Source organism: Trichosurus vulpecula, chromosome 7 (genome assembly GCF_011100635.1).
Source record: "Trichosurus vulpecula isolate mTriVul1 chromosome 7, mTriVul1.pri, whole genome shotgun sequence".
In the NCBI taxonomy this organism is placed as follows: Eukaryota; Metazoa; Chordata; class Mammalia; order Diprotodontia; family Phalangeridae; genus Trichosurus; species Trichosurus vulpecula.
The window spans coordinates 79,825,108-79,852,871 of NC_050579.1; the positions used below are offsets into that span (position 1 = coordinate 79,825,108).

At 41.1% G+C, this 27,764-nt stretch overlaps 1 protein-coding gene across 1 annotated transcript; it reads left to right on the plus strand.

The window, feature by feature from the left end:
• The first annotated feature begins 2,313 nt into the window (after nt 1-2,313).
• Nucleotides 2,314-27,196, plus strand: GCLM (glutamate-cysteine ligase modifier subunit). Its single transcript, XM_036767273.1, has 7 exons — nt 2,314-2,786; nt 9,634-9,699; nt 12,081-12,165; nt 16,600-16,656; nt 17,681-17,883; nt 19,208-19,322; nt 23,998-27,196. The coding sequence occupies exons 1-7, from the start codon at nt 2,661-2,663 to the stop codon at nt 24,165-24,167; spliced, it is 822 nt and encodes a 273-aa protein (XP_036623168.1). The 5' UTR covers nt 2,314-2,660; the 3' UTR covers nt 24,168-27,196.
• The last annotated feature ends 568 nt before the right edge of the window (nt 27,197-27,764 follow it).

A 27,764-nucleotide genomic window follows, 5' to 3' on the forward strand; every position in this document is an offset into this window, starting at 1 on the left:
TGTGCAGGACTGCTCTAGGCTAAACACGGTGTCTGTCACATAGTAGGTACTTAATGTTATTGATTGATTGACTGATATTCAAAACTCACCTTTTGCACAACCTCTTCTAGAATTTTCCCAAGCTCACTGGCTTAGCCACAGGTTGTACTCTCCCCTCTTTTTTGAAAATCTGAACCTTTGCCCCTCTCCAGCCTGGTGGTAATGGAGTACAGCTTACTGATACTGATGAGGTATAGACTGTGGGAACCCCCTTGAGCTCTCCCTTCATACCCAAATCTGTTACCCTAGCCCTCTCACTTTCTGTTCTGAATTGCCTTAGGCTACTTCCCACCCTTGATCCTATTAATCCCATTCTCTTAGTTCCTGGAGTCCGACCTCAAGTCACCCCTGTCCCATGAAGATCCTCTCTGGACCCCTCCTCCTATCACTGGAAATCACTTGGACAACCCTAGATCCCTCCCACAACCTTTCTGTATTGATAATCATTTAATATCAATTTAGTAACTCCAATAAGGGCCAGGGCCTGAACTAATTAACCAGAGGAAAAGTTTGGACCCAACAACTTCTTTGTTCTCTGAGTAAACTCAGCAAATTACCTCTTCTTATGTCAACAAGCCCAGATGGGACTGACTTAAGAATATTCTTTCCTCTATTCATGACCATTTAGGAAGGCCCTTAACCCAAAACACTATTTTGAATAATGGGACTTTTTCTTATCTTAATATTTTATAGACATATACTATGTTATGGTATGTTAATGATAAAGAAAATACAGATGTCCTGGATCGTAATTTCAATCAACATTTTGTCAACTCTCTTATTGTATTTACAACCTAATTAAGAAGTTCCTTTCTCATACTGTGATTAAACATACATGGAGATCATAAATTTTGAGTGACACAGACATGCTGAGTTGGGACTGTCCTGAAATGCATTTAAGTCTTCTCATTCTTTTGTTCAGACAGTCAGATTTTATCTGGCTCCACACATGTATGTATGCTGCTAGCTTTAAGGGAACAAACAATATGGATTTACACATCACCTAGCCTGTTTGCCTCCTTTAACCAAACTTTCAGGTCAACTGTTAAATCTCATCTTGCCTCCATTAAGGTGCTCAGATTCAATCTACTTCAGATTAATCTGGCCCACTGGTTATACATGCTTCACAAATGTTCAGGCTCTCTAAGACTCTACCCGATAGGGCGGATCTTTAATAAACTTTGTTTTCCTTTGGCTGTAAGAAGGCTTGGGTCGAATTCAGTCGGCAGGGCCCAGTACACTGGTATTTTGGAGTCCCCTAAACCTCGACAGTGATACCGTCCTCCTTTTCCAAGTTTTTCAAATATTACTGACAGTGGTTCAACAATCCCTTCAATCAATAAACATTTGTTAAGCACCTACTACGTGCCAGGAACTGCGCTAAACTAAGGGGATACAAAAAGACACAAAGTAGTTTCAGGACCTGAGGATGTAGTTTATCTGGGCCACCACCAAGGACGATTAGGTGTTTCTTTACCACCTACTCACCAAATCTGGGTCAAGACCTCCCCATTCGCTGATAACTAAATGCAGAGCGGCCCCGAAGAGGATGTAAACACAAAAGGGCGTGAACCAGACCCTGACCTCAAGGAGCTTACACTCTATTGGAGGGATTCAATACCGTGACAATACGGGATATGTACAAGAGCACTACGAAGCCTCTAGGGTTGGGGAGGAGAGTAGGCGGGCTCAGAGGAGGGGGGAGGTGACGTCAGAGGCGGGGCAAGGCGGCATTCCAGGCGTGAGTGGCAGGCTGCAGGTACAGATGTTGGGAGGCGGGAGGAAGCTCCCGCACTCCTCATCTAGGTCTTGGTTCTTTGTCTCTTTTCTCTTCCCTGCCAGAGTCCGAAGCCGTGAGTAGGCCTGGGCGGGAAGGCTGAGGCCCCGTTTTTGTGCCAGTTTTGAACAAAAGCAAATAAAGAGAAAAAAAACCCTTAGGTTTTCCAGGCGAAAGGCATCTGTCCTTCGTCCGTCCATCTGGCCTGCCCCGGGTGCAAGCCCGAGGCCGTCCTGGGAACGGCAGGGGGCGCTGTGGGCTCCCAGAGGCCAAGGCCAGGGCCAGGTGCCTACCCAGCCACCGCAGCCTCGCTTTGAGGGTCGTCGCGCATCTGATCCCTCAGCTCACTAGGCCCCATCCCGGACGGGAGGTGATCTTCCCCGCCCTTTCCCTCTCCGGCTCTGCCCCCTCCCTGTCCCGATCTGCCCCACGGCCAGGGCCCAGCCAGGCCCCACCCTCTCCCCGCCCCAAGCCCGGCCCGGCTCCGCCCCCGGCCCAGCTCCGCCCTTTCCCAGCCCCGGCTTGGCCAGGCCCCCCTCCCGCGGGTGACGGGTAACGGTTACAAAGCATTTTCTCCCGCCGCCGTTTTTGCTTAGTCATTGCCTTCCAGGAAACAGTTTCTCCCGCGGGCCAGGCCCAGACTCCCGCGGCGGCGGCCCCCGGTGACGGTCAGAGCCCAGGCGGCTGCAGCGGCCGCTCCCTCCTCCGGGCCGGGCCTCACTGCGGACCCTCCCCTCGCTCCGGTCCCCTCCCGCGGCTCCTCTCGGTCGCGCTCGCAGACCCTCCCTCCGGGCGGCCCAGAGCTCCGCCCGCCCGAGCTCCGGTTGGCCCCGAAACCGCCGCCATGGGCACGGACAGCCGCGCCGCCGGGCTCCTGCTGCGCCAGGCCAGCACCCTGCACCTGCAGACTGGCAACCTGCTCAACTGGGGCCGTCTGCGGAAGAAGTGCTCGTCCAGCCACCGCGAGGAGGTAAGCGCCGTGCCGCCGCCGGGCCCTGAGCGGGGGGAGGGGGACGCAGGGCGCTGGGGCCTCCCGGCACTGCCCGGGTCTCTCCCGGCCCCGGGGGTGGGGGGGGGGGGGTGGCGAGCAGCTTGAAGGGCTGGTCCAGAAGGAGCGCGGCCGCTGCGGGCGCCGGGGCTGCCCTCCCTCCCCTCGGCAGGGTGCAGAGTCTCCGAGCGTGTGTGTGCACGTGTGTGCGCGCGCGTGTGTATGTGTGTGTGTATATGTGTAAGACGCAGGAAATACGAAAGAATTTACAATCTTTAAAGATGACCTTCAGCCCCAAGATAGATCACCCTGTACGTCTGGGAATTCAGGCATTTATTGAGCGCCTACTGTGTGCCCTGCACGGTGCTATTTATCGGTCTTCTATAACGCTCCTTAAGGAGGCCAGAGTGCTTGTAAGACCTGCCACGGCCCGGCTGCTCAGCCTCCCAGACACACAGTAACTGCCCCGTTTTCCGTAGGGCTTGTGTTGTCACCACCACCCGGAGCTGGGATGGAGAGCACCAGGGTTCGGAAACCCCAAAGGCACAGGGACCGGACCTGTCACGGCGTGGCCGCGGGGAGTTCCCACGTGCAGAATGCATCTGGTGGGCTTAGACTTGCGAGGTCACCCAGGGCCGAGTGACTTCCCCGGGTCACTTACCTTGGGCGAGGCCGGGCTGGTCGGGGTTCCGAGGCCAGCTCTGCAGGCTGTTACTAGGTACTACAAATAGTGATGAGCAAACAGGCTCTGAGCATGAGACTCGCCTGGAGGCATCACAGAGCTGGTGAGTGTCCGAGCTAGAACTCCCACCCAGGTCCTCCTAGCTCCCGGGTTGAGCTGATGCTGTTTTTTGCCTAGGACCCGGAAAATTGAGCTCCAAAAATTGGCGCACCATTCAATCCCAGAGCCAGAGAGAGACCTCCAGGAGAATGGAAGTGCTGCAAGCACATCATGATTGGCACCTTTCAAGTTTAATATTTGGGGGAATAAGACACTTTCTAACTGCCCAATTTTAATGCAGTATGCTTTTGTCTTTCGAAGTGAGCTTCTCTAAAAACTTTGTGAGTCCAAGTTTTAAAAAAATAATCAAAAGACTATCCCAGCTGCCTTGCTGACATTAAAACATGCAAATATGTTAACACTAATCTCCGGTGTTGGTGGCCTTGGAAACAGATCCCTTTCCCCTTGTAGTCTTCCTGTTCATTAAGTGAAGGGGGCAAAGGCCTTCCACTCTGTAAGAAATGCTTCAGATGTCAGTTTTCATTATATTGGTTAAATTTGTTTAACTTTGGCTATGATATATCTTGTGTGTGTATTCCTTCCACCAATTAAGATTGTCTACTATGTTAAAGAGAAAGAAAGAATAATTTATTACTTGGTGGCTAACTTGGTGATGAGCATCTCTGAAGTTAGAGCTAAGCTAGTAAACTGGCCTCCTATATTATTAAGTCTTTACAGCCTTGCAGGACCCACCAGAGCCATCTGGTTGTCGTGGCCATCCAGAACTCAGGATCATTGCCTTTCTTTGACAAGATATCAGAGTAGAACTTTTAGAGCATGTGCTGGATGGCTTTAAAGGGGTCTTTTTCACATTTAGCAGTATGATTGTCAAATTAATGATCTTTTTCTGTTACACTTTGGATACTTTTTTGATACTGTGCCATGCCAGTAGAGGGGAGCTATGGTGGAAATAATTTTAAGGGTTTTTAAAATATATGTTTTTTGCTTTAGAATTAATAAACATTAAGCGCCTGCTATGTGCCAGGTACTATGCCAAGTGCTGGAGATACAAAAAGGGGCAAGACAGTCTCTGTCCTCAAGGAGCTCCCAATCTCATGGGGAAGACAACAAACAAATATATACAAACAAGCTTGTATACTCAATAAATAGGAAATAATTAACAAAGAGAAGGCAAGAATTAGGAGGGGGTCAGGAAGGGCTTCCTGGAGAAGATGGGCTTTTAGCTGAGACCCAAAGGAATCCAGGGGTCAGCAGTGGAGTTGAGGAGGGAGAGCATTCCAGGCATGAGGGACAGCCAGAGAAAATGCCCAGAGCAGATGGAGGGTCTTGGTTGTGGAACAGCGGGGAGACCAGTGTCACTGAATCAAAGGGTTTGGGTTGGGGAGTAAGATGTAAAAAGACTGGAAAGGTTGGAGGAGGCTGGTTATGAAAGGCTTTGAGTGCCAAACAGTATTTTGTGTTTAATCCTGAAGGCAATAGGGAGGCACTGGGGCTTTTTAAGTAGGGACCTTCAATTTAGGAAAATTAGTGTCTAAATGCAAGATAGATTGGATAGAGGAGAGACTTGAGGCTGGCAGACCCACCCTCAGGCTCTTGGAGTGTTCCTGCTATAAGCTGATGAGGGCCTTTGCTGGAGGGGTGGCTGACTGGGAGGGGAGAAGGGGGGCCATTCAAAAGATGATGCCAAGGTGACCTGCCTTGGCAACTGATTGGATTAGAGTGGGGTGGGGTGGGGTGGGGTGAAGTGAGATGAAAGAGTGTGAAGAATCCAGGACTACAGCCAAGTTTCAAACCTGAGACACTGGGAGAATGGTGTTGCTGTCTATAGTAATTGGGAAGATAGGAGGTGAGGAGAGTTTATCGGGGAACATCATGAGTTGTTTGGACATGTTGAGTTTAAGGTGTCTACCGGACATCCAGTTCCAGATAGCTGAAAGACAGCTGGAGATGTGAGATTGGAGGTCAGCACAGTGATTAGGGAGATGAGAAAAATTGTGAGCCTAGTTGTTCATCCTTAGGAAGGCGATAGCATGACTTGAAAGTGAGTTGGATTTAAGTGAGGGAGAGCTATGCAAAGTCCCCAGCCTCACAAGGCTCCAGTGGCAAGATATGAATCAGGACAACTGGAGATGGCCCCAGATGCAAAGGGAGACCTTGGCCTTTTTAAGCTAAGGTCTTTCCCAGGTTTCAGTTTGTCTGAGGCAAGGCCCATTCAGTGATTAAAGCTAGGCAGGAAATGAAGCAAAAAATGACGTGTTTCACCTAGTCAAAAAAGAAAAATTCAATCTGGGAGGGGAAGAACCTCAGGGTTTCTGACCCAAACAGAAACAATTGGTATTTACATTCACTCCAACCTAGGTAGGCTTGGGCTGGGTACTATTGTTGGCCAATCAGTGAGAGTCAGAGTGATTTAGGTTTAAGGCTTGGTCCTTAAAAAGAAAAGAAAGAAAGAAAAGAAATCTAGCCCATAAACTAACTACACTACCCAGCTGGTCCAAAGGAATACAAATTTTGATCACTGAAGCCTGTGAGCCAAGTATCAGACTCTTTGAGGAAGGAAGGGGAGTGGCATGGGGGGGGTCTGAGGACAACAGCTACTAGTGGTAGATGTGAATAGTGGAAAAAGCAAAAGACAAGAAGTTACTGAGTAGTGGAGGTAGGAGGAAGAACCTGGAAATGACAGTGAGGAGCAAGGAGTATTTCAACTTCCCAGTCTTGATCATTCATCTGAGGGGAATGAGTAAAGGTGCAGCCAGGACTGGAAGGGGTGACCAAGGAGGCTATGTCTTCAGGGAAAAGCCAGGCATTCCAGAGGGAATAGTGAAGGGCTGGGAGGTTTTTGGTTGAAACTTTGAAGTGAGAAGGTTGAATAGATGGGAATGAGGAATTGGGTGGTGGGACTGGAGAATGGGGTTTGGATGATGACTTACAGAGGAGGTTCAGAATCACTGGAAAACGAGAGAATGTTCATCACCAAGTGGAGGGCTCACCCTTCTTCCCAAAAGGGTTGGCGTTCCAGCTGGAGGGCATTGCCATATGAGGTGGGAGGCTTCACTCCTCTTCTTCCCTCCAGAGGGTGGAGATTAGGCAGGAAAGGGCTTAACAGGAGATGAAAAGTTGAACCTGCTCCAAAAGAGAAGTCTCTTTCCTCCCTTTCCGTATCAGCTTTCTTCTTCCCCAAGAATCAGGCACAGCAGGAGATGGAAGGCCTGAGGTCAAAGGGTAGGTTGCTCCTTTCTGCCCAAATGGAAAATCGGGGAGGAGGGGCAGGGGGAGACCAACTATGCCTTGTGCTAGCCTCGAGGGAAGTCATTGCTTTGGAAGACATTCAGCCAGTCCCTTGGTTACCTGAGCCCAGGAGGAGATGGAAAGCCTGGCTCTTCTTCCCTTTAGAATACAGTATATTCTCTTCTTGTAGCCAATTTACCTCCCTAGGCTGACTATAAAATTAAGTTGTATTCCCTGGAGGGGGGAGCTTAGAGGTCCATTGTTGTTGCTGAGTCACTTCAGTAGTGTCTGACTCTTCATAATCCCACCTGGGGTTTTCTTGGCAGAGATTGAGGAGTGGTTTGCCATTTCCTTCTCCAGCTCATTTTACAGGTGAGGAATTGAGGTAGACAGAGGGTAAGTGACTTGCCCAAGGTCACACAGCTAGGATGTAATTGAGGTCAAATTTGAACTCAGGAAGATGAACCCTCCTGATTCAGACCTGGTACGCTATCCACTGTGCCACCTACCTGCAGACTTAGGTACATACTGGGGAGTTTGGTCCACAATTAAAAATTTGCTGTGAATATGTTGAAGACTGCTGGAGGGTGTAAAATATACCCATAAGACCTTATTACCCTGTTAAAAAGAAAAACAAAATTGTAAGGTACTGTTTTTTCTTATCCTGCGAGGTATGTAGCCCTAGGCATTGTTAAGGGACACCTGCCAAAAATGATTGATTCTGAAACTGCTGTATTTCTCATTTGTGCTGGGCCTGAGCCAAGCTAAGCTTAATGCTAGTAATCAATGCACTTTTACAGACAAGATCTTTGGGATGTAACTTTAATAGCCATAAATGATTAGGTCCTGTACCTTCTTTTGTGTCCAAGTTCTATCTTAACCATTATATGTTTATCTCAATAGTTGCTATTTTTTTTCTTAAATGGATATGCTTTTCTAGATTCAGTAACTATATTCATGCTTTCCACACTGTCCTGCATTTGAAAAATGTTATAAGATCTTTGGATGAAAAAAGTTATTCTGTAAGTCCCATTGCCATTAACTCCAGGAGACTCTTGCTTTCTTTTGCTTTACTAGAGTTAAATTTTATCAAATATTATATGAAATAAGTGGACCATGATGTGTGGGACTTTGAAATCCTTTTTTTAACCCACATTTTTTGTTGAAATGGAAAATTTGGCTAGTTTGAAGCATGTCATTAGTAATACTTTATAAGATCCCTGATTCATTTCCCACACTTTACAGACATGGTTTCTATGTTTATGTGTTCTTTTGGAGGGAAAAAAAAAAACTTCACCTGGTGGCCAGCTTTCTCCATGCTGAGCCTCCTTGAATTTAGCCAGGCGGGTCTGTAGATAATGGACACATAACCTGAAGAAACCTGGCAGGAAAGTCTTTTGTACACAAATGATGGTAGCTCCAGCAGTGCAGGCCCCTTCTGGGATGGTTGGAGACCGAGCTCTGCAGTCTAATCTGTCATTAGGCTGGGAGTTCCTTTGAGGGCAGGAACTCTTTTTTGCCTTTCTTTGTAGCCTCATGTCTTCACACAGTTCTGGGCAGATCAGTGATCTCCAGAAAGTCCTGCATGTGTCTCGTGAATTTTTAATAGGATTATGGATTTAGAATTGGAAGAGGGACGTTAGACATCATCTCTTTACAGATGAGGAAACAGAGGTACAAGGCCACAAAAGGAGTGGCAGAAGAAGAATTTGCACACCCACGTGCACACGTGTACAAGTGCACACACAAACACAATATTTAGTGCATCATAGTCCCCTAAGAGTGTCCACAGATGAGCATATATACCTCCCTCAAAAAAGTATAGTGGTTGACGAACCAATAAATTATACTCACTTAAAAAAAATATGATAAATACTCATCTTTTTGTAAAACATTAGGAAGTGGTATAATATTAACCAAGCTTTTGGTCACATGCAATCTCAGTCCAGGTAATGAAAGAGGAAGCCCCTGGTCCGTGCTATATCCTATTGCAGCAGAAAGGACGCTTTGTAATTCAGGAACTTGAATCTAGTTACTCAACAGTTGTTGAGAGCCTTGTATATTCTGATGACTGTGCTAGCAGATTACAAAGATGAATAGGACAGAGTCTTTGCCCTTAGTTTGTAATCCATTATTTTTAATGCTTGTTTTATCTATTTTTAGGCATCGTTGCACAGGAGTTTGTGGTTTTTGTTACGGTTGTTCAGTAATTGTTTGAGATGCTTTCTCAACCCTCAGTGAATAACTCACACCTATTACCGCGCATTATTCAAGTTGATTCCTGCATGTTAGATATTTCAGAACTCTGCCAGATCAGAAAGGCATAATTTAACTAAGTTCCCTCCCCATTCTGGTTCTAAAATTATAGGACTTTAAGGTGTTTTAAATGTTGCCTTTTAAAATATAATTCTACCTGGATGCTTTTATGTATTAATGAACTTTTAAAAATTTAGACATTTTAACTAGCGTTGTTTAGTTTTTAAAAATAAAATGGCCACAACTTCAGCTCTAGAATGTAACGTACAATAGGTATAGATTTGACCCTATTGAAGGGAGAGACTCTTTGGATAGCATAAAGGCTGAGTTTGTGATGGCTTTTTGTTATTCCTGTTTATTATTAAGCTTATTCTTTTTCTGTCCAGACCAGTGACTCCCTTTATCAGTGTGGACAAGAAGCTGTTGTGCAGACTTCAGTGGTTGTCTGGGGTACTGAGCTCACGCAGCCAGGAGGCGGCAGTCAGGTCTCAAAGCCGGAACTTGTGAGGGCCTGTTCTCAGCACAACACGAGACTGTCGAATACCTCATTTTTCTCTACACTTAAATATGGAATAATAATTTTAATGGTGTATTATTTTACAGCTGCGAGATTGTATTCAAAAAACCCTGAATGAATGGAGCTCCCAAATCAGCCCTGATCTAGTTCGTGTAAGTAAAATAATGACTTTCTTTAAAGTTTAAATATATGTAAATAATTAAACATTAGTACTGGAGTTGTTCATATCAATAGTGAAATAAGCATAAAGTTCACTTGTCTCTTGCCAGAAGAACTTGTCATTTTTTATGAGGAAGTCACAGTGAATTAACAGAAAAATTCCAGTTGATAATTTATAATGGCAGTTTGTTTTACTAGTACTACTGGGGGCAAGGACAAACTGATCCAGAAACATTTCACTAGAACTTGTGGCAAAAGAAAACTGTTCCTGATAAAGCTCTAATGATATGATGGGAGTTTTATTTGAGGTAAAAGGTATATATGCATGTTTGTGTATTTGTATATACATATATAATGCACATATGTGCATTTATACATGTGGGAGGGAGGGAGAATGTAGTTCTGATTTAATTAGCATAGAGAATTATTAAGGGAGGAAAGCGTGCCTACCAGTGTAGGTTGGCATCTTCTCTGCAACTGATAGTCTTAGAACATTTTCTGGAGGACTGAGTCACACATGGAGGATGGGTCAAAGGCAGTTCTTGAATCTAGATGTTCTTAGCCCTGAGGCTACCTCTCTGTCCACCATAACATGATGCTTCATGTCTCAAAAATGGAGGTCTTTGAACAACTAGCCGTCCATGGGCTCGCTTCTGGTGGTAGTATTTAAAATGACAAGAGAAAGCCACAGAGTCAATTTTTTATGCTTATATATCATGTAAATATGTATAAATGTGTAAATAAACAGGTATAGATGGTATTCCAATTTTAAGCTATTTGAGTCAAGAACTACAGTAAGACTTTTGGAATACCCTGTAGATGGCCATTTTAAATATTCTACTAGTTTACTGACCACTGCCAAAAGTCCTTAGAATGTAAATTATACTAGGTATGTGAAGGGGCCATAAGCCAGAAGGACTCTTCAGTAACTGCATATATTTCTACGGATTATCCCTAGTTATGCCATTAATTAAACACTATTAATCATTCAAACGTTTTTTCCCCCTCCAAGCATGAGATCACATTCAGTTTTCTATTTCAGTCTGTAAGGTAGAGTCAAATCTTAGACCACAACAGAAGAGGCAGGGCCTTGGATGGGCCTGGAAGGTCAGGTTCAATTCTGGGTGCCTCATTTTGGGAGGAGCACTGATAAGCTGGAGTGCATCTGGGGGAGAAACAAGCAGCTTGGTGAAAAGCCTCAAGATTGTGTAATTTGTAGGGATCAGTTGAAGGAACTGGGGATACTTGGCCCAGAAGGGAAAAACTTTGATGTCTACAAAGGAGAAGACTTGGTGGCTGTCTTCGGGTATTTTTGGAAGACTGTTATTGGGGTAAGAGAGGAATTAGACTTGGTTTTCTTGGCTTCAGAGAGCAGAGCTAAGGTTACAAATTGCAGAGGCTAATTTAGATTTGATGTAAAGAAAAACTATCTAAAAGGAAAGTGGGAGGCCCTGGAAAGTGGTGGGCTCCATTTTCCTTCTGTCCCTAGATGACCTTAGAGATACTTTCCAACTTTAAAATTTGGTGATTCTGTGATCATTTGCAAAAAAAAATCTCCATCCATGCAAGAAACCTTCAGAGAAGAAATATTACAAATGTTAATTGAGTGTGTTAAATCCATGTTTACCAACAATTTATTACTATCATCTCATAGCATTTTTAATTACAATGGAAATATTTCTTTCTATGACTAAGATTTAACATGAAATTTTGTCCAAGAATATTGGAGGCACAATAGAACTTACAGTTCAGCTCTTTTATTTTATGGATTATACTATGTCAGTGGTAATATTAGTAGTAATAATAATTTTGTTTAAAAGTTTTTCTGCTCTGTAAAGAGTTTTTATAGAGAATACATATTTCCATCCAAATAGTTTTAACCTAATAGGCATATTTTGAAGAATACAGAATTTTTGAAATGCTGTCGCTTTGCATATGGATTTTTTAAGGTAAGTATGATACTTTAGTCAAAATTTTCCTTTTGTTTTCATTTTGTACTGATACAATGTTTCCTTAAGGTTGTTTTGATTCTCAAGCAATTGGCTTTAAGGAGAAAGGGGCAGCTAGGAGGCACAGTGGATAGAGAGGTGGACCTGGAGTCAGGAAGACCTGACTTCAAATCTGGCCTCAAACGCTTACTAGCTGTGTGACCCTGGGCAAGTCACTTTACCCTGTTTGCTTCAGTTTCCTCCTCTGTAAAATGAGCTAGAGAAGGAAATGGCAAACCACTTGAGTATCTTTGCCAAGAAAACCCCCAAAGGGGTCACAGAGTTGGACACGGCTGAACAACAACAAAATTAAGGAGGAAAAGCATAGTTACTCATTAGTAATTATCTTATGGACTCTACTCTTAAACCTTATCTCTTTATTATAGGAGTTGCCAGATGTCTTGGAATGTACCGTAGCTCATGCAGTAGAAAAGATAAATCCTGATGAAAGAGAAGAAATGAAAGTTTCTGGTAAAGTCCAGTCTTTAAAACCCATCCTGTTGTTACCTATACAATGAATGCAGTATCCAGATCTTTGTCAGGAACAGAAGTAGCCCATATTGCTTACTTAGTAGAATGTGACTCAGTCCATGCATGTAGGTAATACAAATGCAATGCCAGGTAGAAATGGAAGAATGAAATTCATTTAAGACTTGGATTTAATCAAAGCTCAAAAAAATCAGTTGCACATCAGTCAGGTATCATATGTGTGGGGTGTGCTGTGCAGTCATGGGGATGAATCTCAGTTCTATATTTTTTTTATGGTGCTGCTTCACCTTCTCCCTGTGCTTGGCTTTGGATGATTACGTAAGAAGGAGTTGGAGCAGAAGAAATGGAAGAATAAAATACAAAGTTCATTGTTCCTTTTTTAGAGGAGATGTTTCTCCCCTTCTCCTCCTTGCTGGACGGCTCTCTGGGAATGAGGATCTCAGCCCATTTAGGATTTGGGGGGTGGGGTTTTTATATACTAGCGGAAACACCCAACATAGATTTGGAGCTGGAGGACACCTTGGAGGCTACTGAGTACAACCACCTCCTCATCTGAGGAGACTTTGGCACAGAGAGGTGAAGTGACTTGCCTAGGGTCAGGTTTAAATACAGCTAGTAATAAGTGCTTTGTGAATGCTTTTTGATTGATTTGGCTATTCTTCTAGCTTTGCCTTTTACCCATGCATTTAAAATTCGAATTGATGAACTATCCTTTAATTCATGAATTAAAACCAATCAGTAACCATTTATTGAATGCCTACTGTGTGTCAGGCACAGGAGCTAGGAATACAAAGCCAAAAGTTGAAACAGTCCCTGGTGTCAAGGAACTTAGGTTGTATTGGAGGAGATTTGTAGCTATGTACATAAATACAGAATAAATGCAGGGTGGATCTGGGGGCTGGAGAGTTTGTCTTGGAGGATTCTCTCAGATGATCTGGACAAAGGCACAGACGCAGGACGTAGAGGATGGTGTGTGAGAAACAGGGAACAGGCCCGTCTGGATGGATCACAGAGGATGAGCAAGAGACTAATACTTAGGAGGAAGCTGCAAAGATGGGTTTGAGCCACGCTGTGAAGGGCCTTAAAAGCCACAGGGAAGGGCTGATAGCTCATCCCGGCAGTGATTGAGTAGGAGAATAGCCTGGTCAGACCTGGGCTTTTCGGAGGACAAGTGGGAATGGGGAGGCCCTGACTTTGACAGCAGTGTTTCTTCTGCCCTCGGTACCCACTGATGAAGTGCTCTCCTAGATAAGAAAGCTGCTCTGGATTGCAGCTACTGCATATACATTTTTTTTTTTTTACAAACAGAACTGTTGTTACTCTGCCCTAAGAGGGACAGAATGGCCTAGTGGAGAGAGTATCCTCAGAGCCAAGAAAACCTAGGTTCAAATCCACCCCTGACGCATCCTAGCTCTGGGACCCTGGGCCAAGTGTCTTAATTTCTCAGTTGTCGAAGATTCGAAAGAAGGTGTAACCTGCATTGGTAGAGGGAGTTTCCTCCCCTGGGAGTGCTGCACACCAGTGAAATCTCAGCATCATACTTAAAGGAGTCAAACTGCCAGGTTGTGAAGGGCTTTCAAATGCAAGCAGAGGTCTTTGGATTTTATTCTCCAGGCAGTAGGGAGCCATTGAAGCTGTCTGAGCTATGGAATGATAAAGGAGACCTGTGTGTTAGGAACTCTACTCTGGCAGCTATGGGGAGGGTGGAGAGAAGAGGCTGCTTCTTAATAGGATTCTTCTCTTTTCACATCAAAATGGAAGCACCTACTCCGAACATCCCTTTTTTGTTTTGAGGAGGAAGGCAGGGCAATTGGGGTTAAGTGACTTGCCCAAAGTCACACAGCTACTAAGTGTGTCAAGTGTCTGAGGTCAGATTTTAACTCAGGTCCTCCTGACTCCGGGCCTCCTGCTCACTGCTGTGGAAATGAGAGCTTTGGTAAAAAGTGATGCTCCCCCTAGAGACAGCCTCTTGACAGCATCGTTTTAGTTGTACTATAAAGGACTATTATAGTGAGCATCCTTTTTGCACATGCTGTGCAACTTCAGTTCAGCAAACACTTATTAAGCGCCTGCTGTATGCAGTGTGCTAGACCTTAGGGACACAAAGATGGAAAGTGGCTGCTCCTTCCTTCAGGGAGCTCACAGTCTAGCCAGGTGGCTCAGTCAGCAACATAACCCAACATGATACAAATGAGCGTGAGCATAGGAGAGAGGTCAGATCCAGCGTTGTAAGAGGTGTGAGGCAGAAGCTCAAGAAGAACTTCGTAGTCACTGAGCTGGGCCTTGCAGTGAAAGACAGTGTGTGCAGAGGCCCAGGTGTCAAGAGAACGAGAGATTAAACATTCTATTTTACTTCAACGAGTATGGTGTTTGCAGGGAGGTCAGGTGACCAGGCTGGACAGGTGGGTCGGCGCCAGCTTGATTGTCCTTGTGAATGCTCAGCCAAGAAGTTAAGCTCCTGGTTTATAAAATGGGAGAATTTCCAGGACCTAGTCTCTGAGCAGGCCCATGTCAGTGGATTCCCTCTGATCACTGGCCCTTGAGCTTGACCTTGGATGCTGGTGATATGCGTTTCCTCTTAACTCTTCCAGGTGGCAGTCCAGAAAAGAGGTAATGTTCCGGTGCCCCGTGGATGGGCCTTCATGGCCCAAGAAGAGGGCTACACATGTAGCGATGTGTTCTTGGAAAGTTCTATGAATTGAATTATATTAAAATGAATACTTCAAATGTGGAAGGGTTGGTCATTTATTTAAAGTAATGTTGTAGTGAATCTATACTCATTTAATTTTTAAATCAAATGTCAGATACCTAATTTGTACATAGTGCTGTTAGGCACATTGAGAGTACACATAATTCCAGCCCACAAGGAGCCTACAGTCTAGTTAGGGAAAATGAGTTAAATACATGAAAAAATTAAAAAACAATATGAGAATATTGTATGAACCATTTTCAAGAGTATTGGTGCCAGCAGATAGAGCCCCCTTTGAGGATGGTAACTTGAAGGGGCACTTGGCTTAAGTGAATACTTTTTCAGATTTAGAAAAACCTATACCTAGTTAAAGGTAAATGGGAAGGAACAAGTAGAGAGGAAGAGATTTGAGATTGCTAGCCAGAGAACCAGGTCCCAGAGGGGAGTAGAATAGAAAAAAATCTAATAATAATGTGAATAGCCCTTGCCTTTCTTTCCTTCTTACTTTTTCTCTTCTCAATGGATCCCTTGAATAAATTTAGGTACTCATGGTGTTTTTGTTGAGTTATTGGAAGAAATGGATCTCATGGGTTGAAAACAGTGGCCACTTTACATAAAATAAAAACCATTGCCACCAAAGGGTTTCTTATTTTTCTGTTACTACTAAGTTAATCTTAAATCCCAAGTAAACCTGCCAGAACTTCTCCTCCCTGGTTAACATATATGCAGACTTTCCTGTTTTTAAGAAAACTGAAACAGTCAATGTCAAATAGCTTTACTGAATAATTGAAATATAAAATAAAATACTGAGTGCAAGATGATCAAGTTTACACAGGCACAAAGATGTTCTTTGTCCTTATTTGAGGGGTGCCAGTCCAGCATCAGTGCTGCCTCTCTGTTTTCTTCCCCAGAGGGGTTGTGGGTATCCACTCCTGAGAAGGGATCATTAAAGGTCAGAGCTGGAATCATAAGATAGGCAAGCTAGGCAACCTAGCTGCCTACAAAAAGATGAAACAAGGAACACTTTATAAAAACATTTTTAATGCATTCATTTTTGATGCCAGAAAGTATTTATCTCCATGGCACACTGGTGTTTTGTGGTCAGTAAAGTTGCATGTATTTCAGTAAATAAAGCCTCGATTGGACAGTACAAAAGAAATCCCAGTTGTCTGACCTTCCCAAAAGGTGAACAAGTTCTTTGCCCTGACTTGGCATAAGGCACGGACAGGTGACTCCAGGTCAAGAAGGGTTCATATTCTTACCTATGGGGATGTTAACAGTTTTGTAGACAGCTACGTGCCCCTTCTTCTGTTCTTCCCATAGAAAGAAGGGAAAGATTTTCATAGCAGTTTATTTGATGGGAAGGATTCATACTGATAGAAAGTGTTGATTTCTTACTCTTGTCAAATAAACTCTTAACTTTCTTGATCTGAATTATTCGCTTACTCTGCCTTGTTCCAACTCATGTAAATGTGATATAAACTTTTTTTTGATGAGTAGATTTCTGTTAATATGCATATCATTAGGGAATTGTTATAGACAAACTTTATAATTAGAAAACTTAATTCAATGAATTAAAGTGAGAACAGAAGAAAATTTCTTTTGTATTACTTAGAAAGGTTCTTGAGTACTTCAGAGCATATTAATTTTTAAATGTATATTTTTTTTTTTATTTAGCATTGAAAGTGAATACTTACCAGTCTGTTTTGTTTTTATTTGGTGCCCAGCAAAACTGTTTATTGTAGGATCAAACTCTTCATCAATGAGAAGTGCAGTTGAAATGGGTAAGCAAGAACTGAGCTGCTTTTTCCTTAACATTGGACTCTATGTTAATACAATCTTATAAATCACCAGTGGTCAACATCAAAGAAAGTGGACTGATCTTAAGAGAAATCATTTTCTCTTTTAAAGACCCAGATAAATTTCAGACACAGGAAGCATGATTCATTCTAAGATATAGAATTAATAACAGATTATTATTTTGGTATATGAAAAATGTGCTTAGTCTATCTTGCAACTAAGTGCATTGCTGCATGTTATACCAAGCTTGTGTTTTAGCAGTGTTTTGTTGCTACTTGAGAAGTGGCACAAAATGTATGGTTTACCTTGTCTAATTTTCTGCAGTCTGTCCTTATAGCTCCATAGTCACTTTGGTATTAGGTGTATATTATGTATCTTTTTCCCCGTAACTAATGAAACAGTATTGATGTTGACAACTGAAATAAACAGTTTATAAATTTCCATATTTAGAATGAGCAGTAATGTTTAAAAACATGCTGAAGCTGATAAATTCTTACACCTTAAGGAACAGTCAGTTACCTATTTCTATAAATGTAGGTCAGGAATGCAAATTCATTTGCCAGAATCTTAACTTTAGATAAGGAAGAGTCTCAGAATATTAGCTAGGAAACTTTAGAGGCATACCCTTGAGGTAGCATTGGGTAGGTAGAATATTTTTTCTTTCTACCTTTACAGCAATAGCAGTGAAGAAATGGAGGCTTCCCTACAGGAGCCTAGGGGTCTCAGACACAGAAGAAGGGGGCCTCAGTGTCCATGGTTAGACGCCTCATGTAAAAGTCTGTGCTCTGGAAGTACAGGGAGGAAGGAATAGCCACCTGTCTGCTAGACTAAACAAGACAGGAGATGAATTATAAGCGGGGGAGTGGAGAGAGAGAGCCAATTGGATCAAAAGCTGGCCTGGTGTGTAGACAGGATCTTGGGAGCTGCCTTGAGGGTACCGGAAATGCATCTTTCAAATGTGTGATCCAGAACTGTCTGCATGTTCTGCTCTGTCTGCTCTCCTCTCAGCCTGCTCTGCTCTGGGGATTGCCCAGCTGGATTCTGTGATCATCGCCTCACCCCCTGTTGAGGACGGAGTTAATCTTGCCTTGGAGCATCTTCAGCCTTACTGGGAAGAACTAGAGAGCTTGGTTCAGAACAAAAAGGTTGTGGCCATAGGGACCTCTGATCTTGATAAAGCCCAGTTGGAGCAGCTGTACCAGTGGGCACAGGTAAAGGACCGAGACTGTTAGGAAGATTGTAGATATTTCAAAGAAAGGAACTGGGGTTTTTAACTTCTTTGCCTTTACCCATAGCACGGAACTCAGTATCCATAGGTTTTTCTGAGTGAAAGAGTTTTAAGGCATAAAAGGGAGACTTAATAAAGTGACTTCATATCCCTGATTAATATTAGCGATTAATATTTTTATTTTTAACCTCAGTTGAATAAGTTAAAATATTTTTTAAATGTACATTGAAATAATTCATAGAGAGATGAAAAGATACTGGTTCTTTGCTACTTATATGGTCAAAATATTCTATCCTTCATGTATAGGCTACGTTAGACTGATCTGCCAGAGCGGGAGAATATCTCTTATAACAAATTTTGTTGATAGCATTATTTACTGAAAGTTTTACTGGGTAGAATTGCCTGTGGGAGGGCTCCTTATGCTATAGATGTAAGTAGGAGAGAGACGTTGGGAGGTTTTGTTTTATCTCCCACTTCTCTTTCCTACTGCCTTACTCACCTCTGTCCTTCCCCTTTCAAGCATTTTAATCTTACTGTGTCTCAGAGAGCCCTAGGTCCAGGAAGTGCCTACTACCAAACAGTGAGTGTGGTGCAGTGGAAAGAATGCTGGATCTAGAGTGAGAGGGCCTGGGTGCAAATTGTGGCTTGGTTGCTTACTGCCTCTGTGACTTTGGGAAAGTCAGTTCATTTGTTGGGCTTCAGTTTCCCCAGTGTAAAAGAAAGGCTGGACCCATTTACCCTAACTCAGTTATCATTGACATAGGTTAGTGAATATATTCACAATTTCAATATTTGAAAACTTAGGGATTAAATGTTGTCACTGTAGCAACTAGAGAAGTACCTTAGTGTCATTCCTTTTCTTTTTCTTCAGCATCATTTGTAAACTTTTGTGAAACCTTAAGTAATTTTTAAAAACTTGACCATTCTTCCCCCTCCCTTTTTTTGCCACCATGACATCCTTCTACAGTGAGAATCATAAATGGGGACAGCCTCCGAATTTCACAATCAAAGTCTGTGACAGTACTGATCTTAGCTTGTAAAATCATACACCATTTTAATTTGCACCTTAAAAGAACTTTAGAAACTGATTGTACCTGTCAATTGAGTTTTGACTTCTTTGTAATGTGTATACTTTTCTTATGTACACCAGTGACCCACATGTGTTCTTGAGCTAGGAACTGAATAAAGCTGGTTGGAATTGTGCTAGGGAGGTGTTTTATATGAAAGGGGGAGGGGACTTGTATATTCCTAAGAATTTAAGATTGATCTAGAAAAATCTTAGTCAAATAAATTCTTTTCGCTTGTAGGTGAAACCAAATAGTAACCAAGTTAATCTTGCCTCCTGCTGTGTGATGCCACCTGATTTAACAGCATTTGCTAAGGAGTTTGACATCCAGCTGTTAACACACAATGATCCCAAAGGTGAGCCTGATATTTCCATGTATAAAGATAGATGAAAAATATCTCTTACCCACACAAAAAAGCCTGTTAGTTTTTAGCCATGTGCCATGATAGATATGCAATTCTGGGGTCTGAAATGATTCATCTGAGTGAATTCAAAATATAAGTACCTTTGAATCTTGTTCCCTGAAAGTCTTGCATTTCTTTCTGGATAAGCAGAAAGAGAGCGCAGCATATTCTGAAAGTCTGGTCTGTTGACATAAGCAAACTTTAAATCATAATTGAAAAGGTTGAATAATTTTTCCCTCCTAAGTTATCCTAAATAACACTATGCTTGTTTAATCTAATGCAACATTATTTTCAGAGAACCATGGTGCCACCTAATTAAAAAAGATGGGTGTCTAGAAAAAGTACTTGCCATTTAATCATAAGTAATTGAAAACTTAATACTTATGACTTAATACTTATTTTGAGTAATGTGTAACTGCACATTCTATCAACTCACAGTTATCAGACTCCTGTAGTTATTGATCTGAAATATCATTTGAATCAAGGCATTCTGAGCATGAGAGGAAATAATCCACCTTTTATAAAATGTTAGCAACACAATCCAAATGAGCTTCGTTGGCAGTTAGAGTGAGAGAGTATAGCGTAGCTTTCAGATATGTGCCACATCAAGCTGAAGCCTAGAGTATTCTCATAGTTGTATGTCCACATGTTTCTTCTATATATAGGGCATGTCTATGTGAGGGCAGGAGTGCAGAGCACTCTATTGGCACATGCTATGCAATTAATAAATTTTTTTTTCCACTTCACTCATTATCAGGAAAAAACCTTATAGAAGTGTTTAAAACTCCAAGAATCTAGGATCTTAATGATAATTAGAAGTACTAAAAGGGCATAGTGTAGGCATAAGTAGTCTGTATAGCATGTTACCGTAGAAGAACTCTATTGAAAAGTGGTATAAAAGGACATGATATCTTTTATACAAGAAAGGAAGAGGTAGGTCTGTCATGTTAGAGAAATGAAGATTTCTGGAGCAGTAAGGGTAAAAGTGATAGAGAAGAAGAGGGGGCTGCCATCTGCACTGGAACATATACCCACGCTGATGAAGTCACTGATACCGAGTGTTGATCAAATTTTTAAAATCCCCTTTACACTCATACAGACTGTTCTGAGGGGGTGGTAAAAGGAATAAATCCTCTATTAGCATTTAAAAGTTAACCCCAGCTTCCCATATAAGAGAGTGATGATTGGATTTGATTTCATCACTTTGAAGTGTGCTAATGGATAACATTCTGAGATTCACTCAATATTTATTAAGCATCTGTTATGTGCCAGACACTGCTAGGAGTGGGGAGTGCACAGACAAACATCAAAGCCTCCACTCCCAAGAACACAATCAGGCACTGTGCTGTCTTCATAGCTTTGATTATAAACCTTTAGGCAAAGGGATACATGTATATATAAATGTACATTCAGTATAAATACAAAACAGGTATAGGCAGATTGATTTATATTGAATCTATTTTTATACAAAATAGGGATAGACGGATTGGGCAGCTAGGTGGTGCAGTGTGCCAGGTGTGGAGTCAGGAAGACTTAAGTTCACGTCCAGCCTCAGACACTCATGAGCTGTGTGACCCTGGGCACGTCACTTAACCGTATTTGCTTCTGTTTCTTCAAACGTAAAATAAGCCAGAAAAGGAAATGACAAATCACTCCAGTATCTGCCTAGAAAAGCCCAAAAAGGGTCACAAAGAGTCAGACACAGCTGACATGACTGAACAACAGACTATCTTTGCTAGGTATTGTCCAAGCGTACGTGTCATGTTATTAGCTAACTCATGCTGGGCAGTTGAATAAACCTCCACCAAGTGCTATAAAGATGGAAGATTGTGCCAGCAGAGCCCAGGCTCCTGGAGAAGCTACAAGAGCCTTCAGTCCTGGGCCTGGTGATGGGTGTGTGACTCAAGAAGCAGCCTAGCTCCCCAGCAGGCTAGTTATGGGGAGAAGAATTTTTTCAACCATTGAAACTCACAGACTGCAACCTTACTAGATGGTCTTTATCAGTGTAAAGAGTAATCTCTATTGATAAAACCATAGATCCTCGAGGTAGTCGATAAATCCACCTATTTTTTAGGCTACTCCCATCTCTTTTTTTTTTATATCTTCATCTAAAAATATGTAGACCTGAAAAACACTTACTATTTCATAAAATTTATATCCATATGATAGAATCATAGCATTGTGTGCTAGAAGAGTATAGTTGTTGTGGAAATAGTAATACTTATTTCTCTAAATTGGAGACTTGATTCTAGAAGTACAGGAAGTTTGTCGGAGAGTTATTTTTATAGAGGTTTTAACAGACTTAATAAGTTGACCTTTCAATAGAATACAAATAGGAACAAACACTGCTTTTGCTAGTACATTGCTTCCATATGACATTTTTCTCTGTGACATTTAGATTAAATTGCCACTACATTATAATGGTAAAACAAATACCTGCAGGAATCTCCATCACTCTTTTGAGTAGGCATGTATGTAAGGAGAGGTGTTTTATATATACATAGACACGCGAATAAAAATATGAAGAGATTATTGACTGCTTTATGTGGTGCACTCTTTATCTTTGTATCCCCCTCAGTATATGCTAGCTAACACCTTGCACATAAATGTTAATATGTGTCATCTGTTATTGACAGTCAGGCACTGTGCTGTCTTCATAGCTTTGATTATAAACCTTTAGGCAAGAGAACTTTGTCTAGATCGGTTCTGGGTACAGTGCTAAAAAAAAATTCATAATAAATTTTGACCCATAGTGGAGAAATTCTTCTCTTACAAGGAGTGTCAAAGGCAGTTACTGTCATTGTTCCTGCGAAGTTGATGAAGTTGTTAGGTTAATGAATACTATCGCTGTTGGATCGAGATAATGTTAATTTTGTTTAGTTCCCACACTGATGACATCATGGCTTGAAACAATGAAGTACTGCTTTCTTAGGAGAGAGGCCCTGGAAAGTTAGTCCATAAACTTCCGAAACAAAATGGCTTTTAGAATCCTGAGCTTCATTTCGATGAGGGCTAATTCTGCTGTTGTAAACTATATGAAGAATAAGTTAACTGGCCACAAAGACCGTTTTGGTCTGGAAAAAAGAGCCCGCAGCACATTTTTTACTGATTTTGTCATTGATTGGTCATGCGCTCGGGATCATACAGACTCATTTGATTATTAACATAAGTAAAACCCAATTTAGGAAGGTCCGTCTGCTTTAAAAGAAAATACAGAAATGTATACCCGAGTCAAAACAGGGGATTTTAAAATTAACTATGTGACTGTTGTTCCTGTATTATTAGCAGTAACAATAGCATTTGACATTTGTGCAGTGCTTCAGGGCTCATAAAGTCCAGATAATCAGTGTAAACTAGTGGAGAGCTGGCTGGCCTTGGGGTCAGAGGACCTAGGTTCAGATTTAGCTTTGCCATCTGCTGGCTGTGTGGCCTTGGGCTAGCCCTCATCTGTAAAATTAGAGCTTCAACCAGATCTCTAAGATCACTTCCAGAGCTAAATCTGTGATTGATGATACTCACAACCTCCCTGGGAGGCGGGTGGCATCGTCCCCACGTGTTAGAGAAAGTGAACTTGCCAGGGATCTCTTGGGCCAGAGGGGATGTTCACATCCAGCCTCCCAATGCCCAGTCTCAGGCTTGTCTATCCCATACCCCCTGCCACATTCATTTAGAAAATCCAGGTTAGGCTGTCGAAGTTTGTAACTTACACCTGAGGGTCCTGGGCAAATGTAGACAGTCTATCTTATCATTTCACATCCTATTGGCAGTGGTCACTTTCTATAAGATTATAGCAGTATCTGTGGGGAGGGAGGGGTGGTGTTTCCCCCTGGGTCTCTCCTGTGTTTCAGAATGATCCAAACTTGATTTTGGTTCCTCTCAGAATTAGTAATTTTGTTCTGTGGGTAGTTTGCTACTATATTTTTTGCATTTCTCTGGTAGATATGGATTTTTCTCTACCGGCTTTGATTATATCAGTTTCCAGGGTCTTTAGGATAACTCTTTTACAAAGATTTGTCAGTGATTGAGTAGGAAAGGCAGAGGAATCACTTTTATGATATAACATTAGCACTACACTGAGAAGGAGAAGAAGCCAGCTTTGTATCTTGGCTCCTCTACTCTGGTGGCATGAGCTTTAAAGGCAAGACATCGGGCTTCCTTTAGCTGCTTGCACTGAAACACGAAGAATGTGAATGACGGCTAACCTCAGAGTTACCATGAGAATTAAATGTGATGATGAGTGTGAGAATGTAGAAAGCCCTACATAAATGTAAGGTACCTGGACCTTCTACATTCTTAATAGAGCTAAGAGTTAATGGCACTTGACACAGATTAGGTGCTTACTATATGATTAATTGGTTAATATCGTGTTCCTCTCTGAACTAGGTGCTTCACATATAAATTGGCATCTTTGATAGTCACTTGGGTATTGATCTTTCAGCCCAGAGCAATAATATATATTTCATAAGAATTTCTATGAGTTTTTGATAAACATCATACACATTAAATTCTACCTATTTTTAGTTTGTATTTTAAATCTTTGCTACTTATGTATGTGTTATCATGTATTATGTATGTGGTGGAAGGGCTTATCTAACTATTGATCACATGGGATGATTTCTCTCCCTAGAACTGCTTTCTGAAGCGAGTTTCCAAGAAGCCCTTCAGGAGAGCCTCCCCGACATCCGAGCAAATGAATGGGTGCCCCTGTGGGTACTTCGGTATTCGGTCATTGTTAAAAGCAGAGGAATTATCAAATCAAAAGGCTACATCATACAGGCCAAAAGAAGGGATTCTTAATCTTTCATTGGAGGGTGGCCTACTGACTTTACACTGCAGAAAAGTAATTTTTTCCAAGTCAAAAATCCCTAAGATAAAAAAACCAAAAGTTACAAACTTTAAATTGTATCGGTGAGGCAAAGAGTCTAATCGTATTTTGACACAGTATGTTTTCAAATACTGTATGCTTCCTTCCTTGTCTCTAGACCAATTCAAGTCATATATGAAACATTGTATTGTTTTCATTAAACTATTGTTTTCTAATAGAAATTGTCTATAAAGAAAATACTTACAATATAGTCTTTATTTTTATGACTAATATAAATCAAGAAAATTGTTGCTAGATATATTTTGGCCATAGGCATCAGGGTAAGATAGAGATATAGATATATATAGATAGATAGAACTATATATCTATCTATATTTTTTATTTACCAAGAAAAATTAATTACTTCTTAATTCTTAAGGCCACAAGGATGTTTAAGTACAGTTGTTAAAACTAAAACACTGGAAAATATTCTTCCTATCATTGATTAAAATTACATCTCAAAGTAAATAGAGTAGCTGGATTCTGATATACTATAGGTATATTTTTTCTTTTTAATACATGGATAAAAACCTAGCTTTTTCCCTGGCACTATGACCCTTATAGTTAAGCTATAGTGATTTAGCCTTATTCTTATGCCTTATTTCGTCTCACTTGTGTTTCCTACAAGAATAAATCAATGTAACTGAAGAGAAACCGGTAGCATTTTTAATCACAAATGACTGAGCTTTTTGGGAAAACAACAATCAGCTCCTAAATCATCCTGAATAGTCCTGAGTAGATTTGGCTGCCCGATCAGCTGAGTACATTATGTGCCAATCCCTACTAATGATCACCACCATAAATGTAAATGACTACCTGGAAGAGGTGACTAAAAGCTACAAATGGGATTTTTTAAATGCTCTTAATTCAGAGCCAAAGTTACATGTTGTAATTTTTTAAGGTATAGTCCAACTATTCCAAAACAGGGAATAAAATAATATTTTAGTAGTAGAAGGGACCCTAAAAACCATCTAAGTACATTTTATTCATTTGCCATTCATTGGTTCTTAAGCTAAATTTTTTTTATAGGCAGTAGGCCATAGTAGTTGAATTTGCTTGTGACCTAAAAATATGTATTAACCAAATATTCTTTGGATTGCATTCAATATATTTGATTCATGAAGCCAGAGGAAATTCCAGAACTCATTTTGCTTCAGCTTTCTCAGCTTAGCTGAAAAAGACCTAGATATAAATGTACCAACATTTAAAATATCATATACATTCTTTCCATCCCAAGAATTTTTTATGCCAGTAGATAACTTATTTGATAATAGGAATTGCCCCATTGAAATCAGCTACCTAATTTTATTCCTAGAGATGTAACTATTATCTAGACTTTGAGCTCGCTTAAGCCTTATAGCATTTTTATATTAACTTTTAATATTGTGTTCTCAAAAGCGCAGTAGTTTTAGAAATGTGAAACATTTTTCCATCTAACAAAGTTTACAATAACTGTATAATCCTGTAAAATGAATTATTCTCAAAACATACAGTTTAAATGTTATATTAAATTTTTTTTAACCTTTAGTATGTAAAAATTGAAATTGTTGGGTTTGGGGGTTTTTTGTTCTTAGTTCCGTTGGTGACGCTTCTGCCTTCTTTTGATTTGAGCTTTCTAAAGAATACAGATTCATTCTGTGAAGGGGGAAGGATCATGTGTGTTATTTTTTAAATGAGTTTTTGTTCCTTTTGTTGCTGAATAACAAATCCATTGTAGCTTATTGTTTTTTAAGCCTTTCTAGTTGTCTGTGCTTTGTTTCCATAATCCTTTTTTCTAAAAATATTAGAACATGGTGATTACCTTTAATTTCTTTTATATATTTAGGACTTGTTTGAGTGACAAAGCTCCAACACTAAGTAAGAATCATAACACTATAAAAAGAAAACTGGGTTTTTAAAAAAATAGCTATCAATATCATACATGAAGGATTTGTTTCTATGGGAGATGAATGTTCAGTGACCCCAAGTATAAATAATTTACATTACTACCTCTTTCTAATAAACCATAAAAGAGGCTGTCAAAGTGGAAATTGGATTTTTCAAAATGTGTCGAAGCCTTATTATAACATGACCAGTAGTATTGTGCTATCATGTATAAAATGGGTCTGTCTTGAACCTCATCCAAGAATGTTTAGTTCCAGAAGGACCAAAGTCTCATAACATTGATTCTGAAAACTACATTATAGTAAGGCTCCAGTGTAATACCTATTTAGAGATAACTACTCAAAAGAAATTAAGTTACATTGTAATTGGAAGTTCCTATCTCAAACTGTTGTCTTAAGAAGTCAGTCAGTTGGATGACTAAATGTAAAATAGAACACGGCTTTTTTCTTTATTTACATGAATGTCTCTTTTTTCCTATTCCCTGATAATGACCGACGTAAAAAGGACTTTGTTTTCCTAGAAGTACTAATCATACAAAGACCATTCAATTATGTATATTGATAGCAGATTTTCGTTTTAACATTGCCACCTACTCAGTGTATTCTGTATTTGGGGAATGTAAGCAGTCGCCATGCTAATGACGTGTCGTCAGGTAACTTCTAGGTCATTTTAAACTGTTTGATTGTGAATTTAAACTCTTGTCTTAATAAACTGATGTGTGCTCTTGCTGTCATCTACATTACCTTTTTTGACCATATTTTTTTTTCCAGTTAACTGTATAATGTATCAGAGCTTTCTTTTTCCAAGGGCAGATTTTTTTAAGTTGGTAAAGGGTAGCTTGCTGGTGGTATTTAAAAAAAAAATGTAACATGGCTTTAATGATATTTTTATAGTTCTACAGAATTACAAATCTATTTAAGAGGGGTAAATGCTTTAATTTAGATAGTCCTGCATTTTCTTGTAATATATCTCTTCAGAGGTGTGCTATAAAATTAAGGTAAAATAAAACATATTACAATATTTATAATAGTTTTTAATTTTGCCTCATGAATTTAATTAAAAGTGTGAATTGAATGTGTTTGAATTGTCTTGCATTTCCTTTGGGGTAATAAAATGGGCCTTAAAGCATAACGTTAACGTTCTCTCAACTGCCAACTAGAATTGGATATCCTCTTGGTGTGTGAAACTCAACATACCCAAAACAGATCTCATCTTTTCCCCAGACCTCCCTCTCCACCAAATTTCCCGGTTTCTATTGAGGATACTACTATCCTTCCAGTCACTTAGCTTCTAAACACCATTCATGCCCCGCTCCTCACTCTCTCAGCTCCGCTTGGCTGCCAAGTTTTGCCAGTGCTATCTCCACGGTCACTCTCTCTCACCTGTCCCCTTCTCTCCACTCTCGCAGCCACCACCCTAGTCCAGGCTCCTATTACTAGACTATTTCAGTAGCCTCAGAATTGGTCTCCCTCCCTCAAGTCTCTCCTCCACTCTAGTCCATCACTGCAAACCTGCCAAAATGATGTCCCTGAAGCTCATGTCTGACCATGCTGCTCCCTGTTCAGGCTCCAGAATCAAGTACAAATTCCGCTGTTTGGCATTTACAGCCCTTCTCAATCTGCTTCAGCTACTTTTCTAGACTTACT

What these genes read in the sequence shown, in the direction of transcription:
- GCLM (XM_036767273.1), top strand. Translation starts at nt 2,661, where the DNA reads ATGGGCACGGACAGCCGCGCCGCCGGGCTCCTGCTGCGCCAGGCCAGC. An exon ending in AGAAGAAATGAAAGTTTCTG is followed by an intron (nt 12,166 to 16,599) that starts GTAAAGTCCAGT and finishes TTTGGTGCCCAG; the next exon opens with CAAAACTGTTTATTGTAGGA. An exon ending in AACACACAATGATCCCAAAG is followed by an intron (nt 19,323 to 23,997) that starts GTGAGCCTGATA and finishes TTCTCTCCCTAG; the next exon opens with AACTGCTTTCTGAAGCGAGT.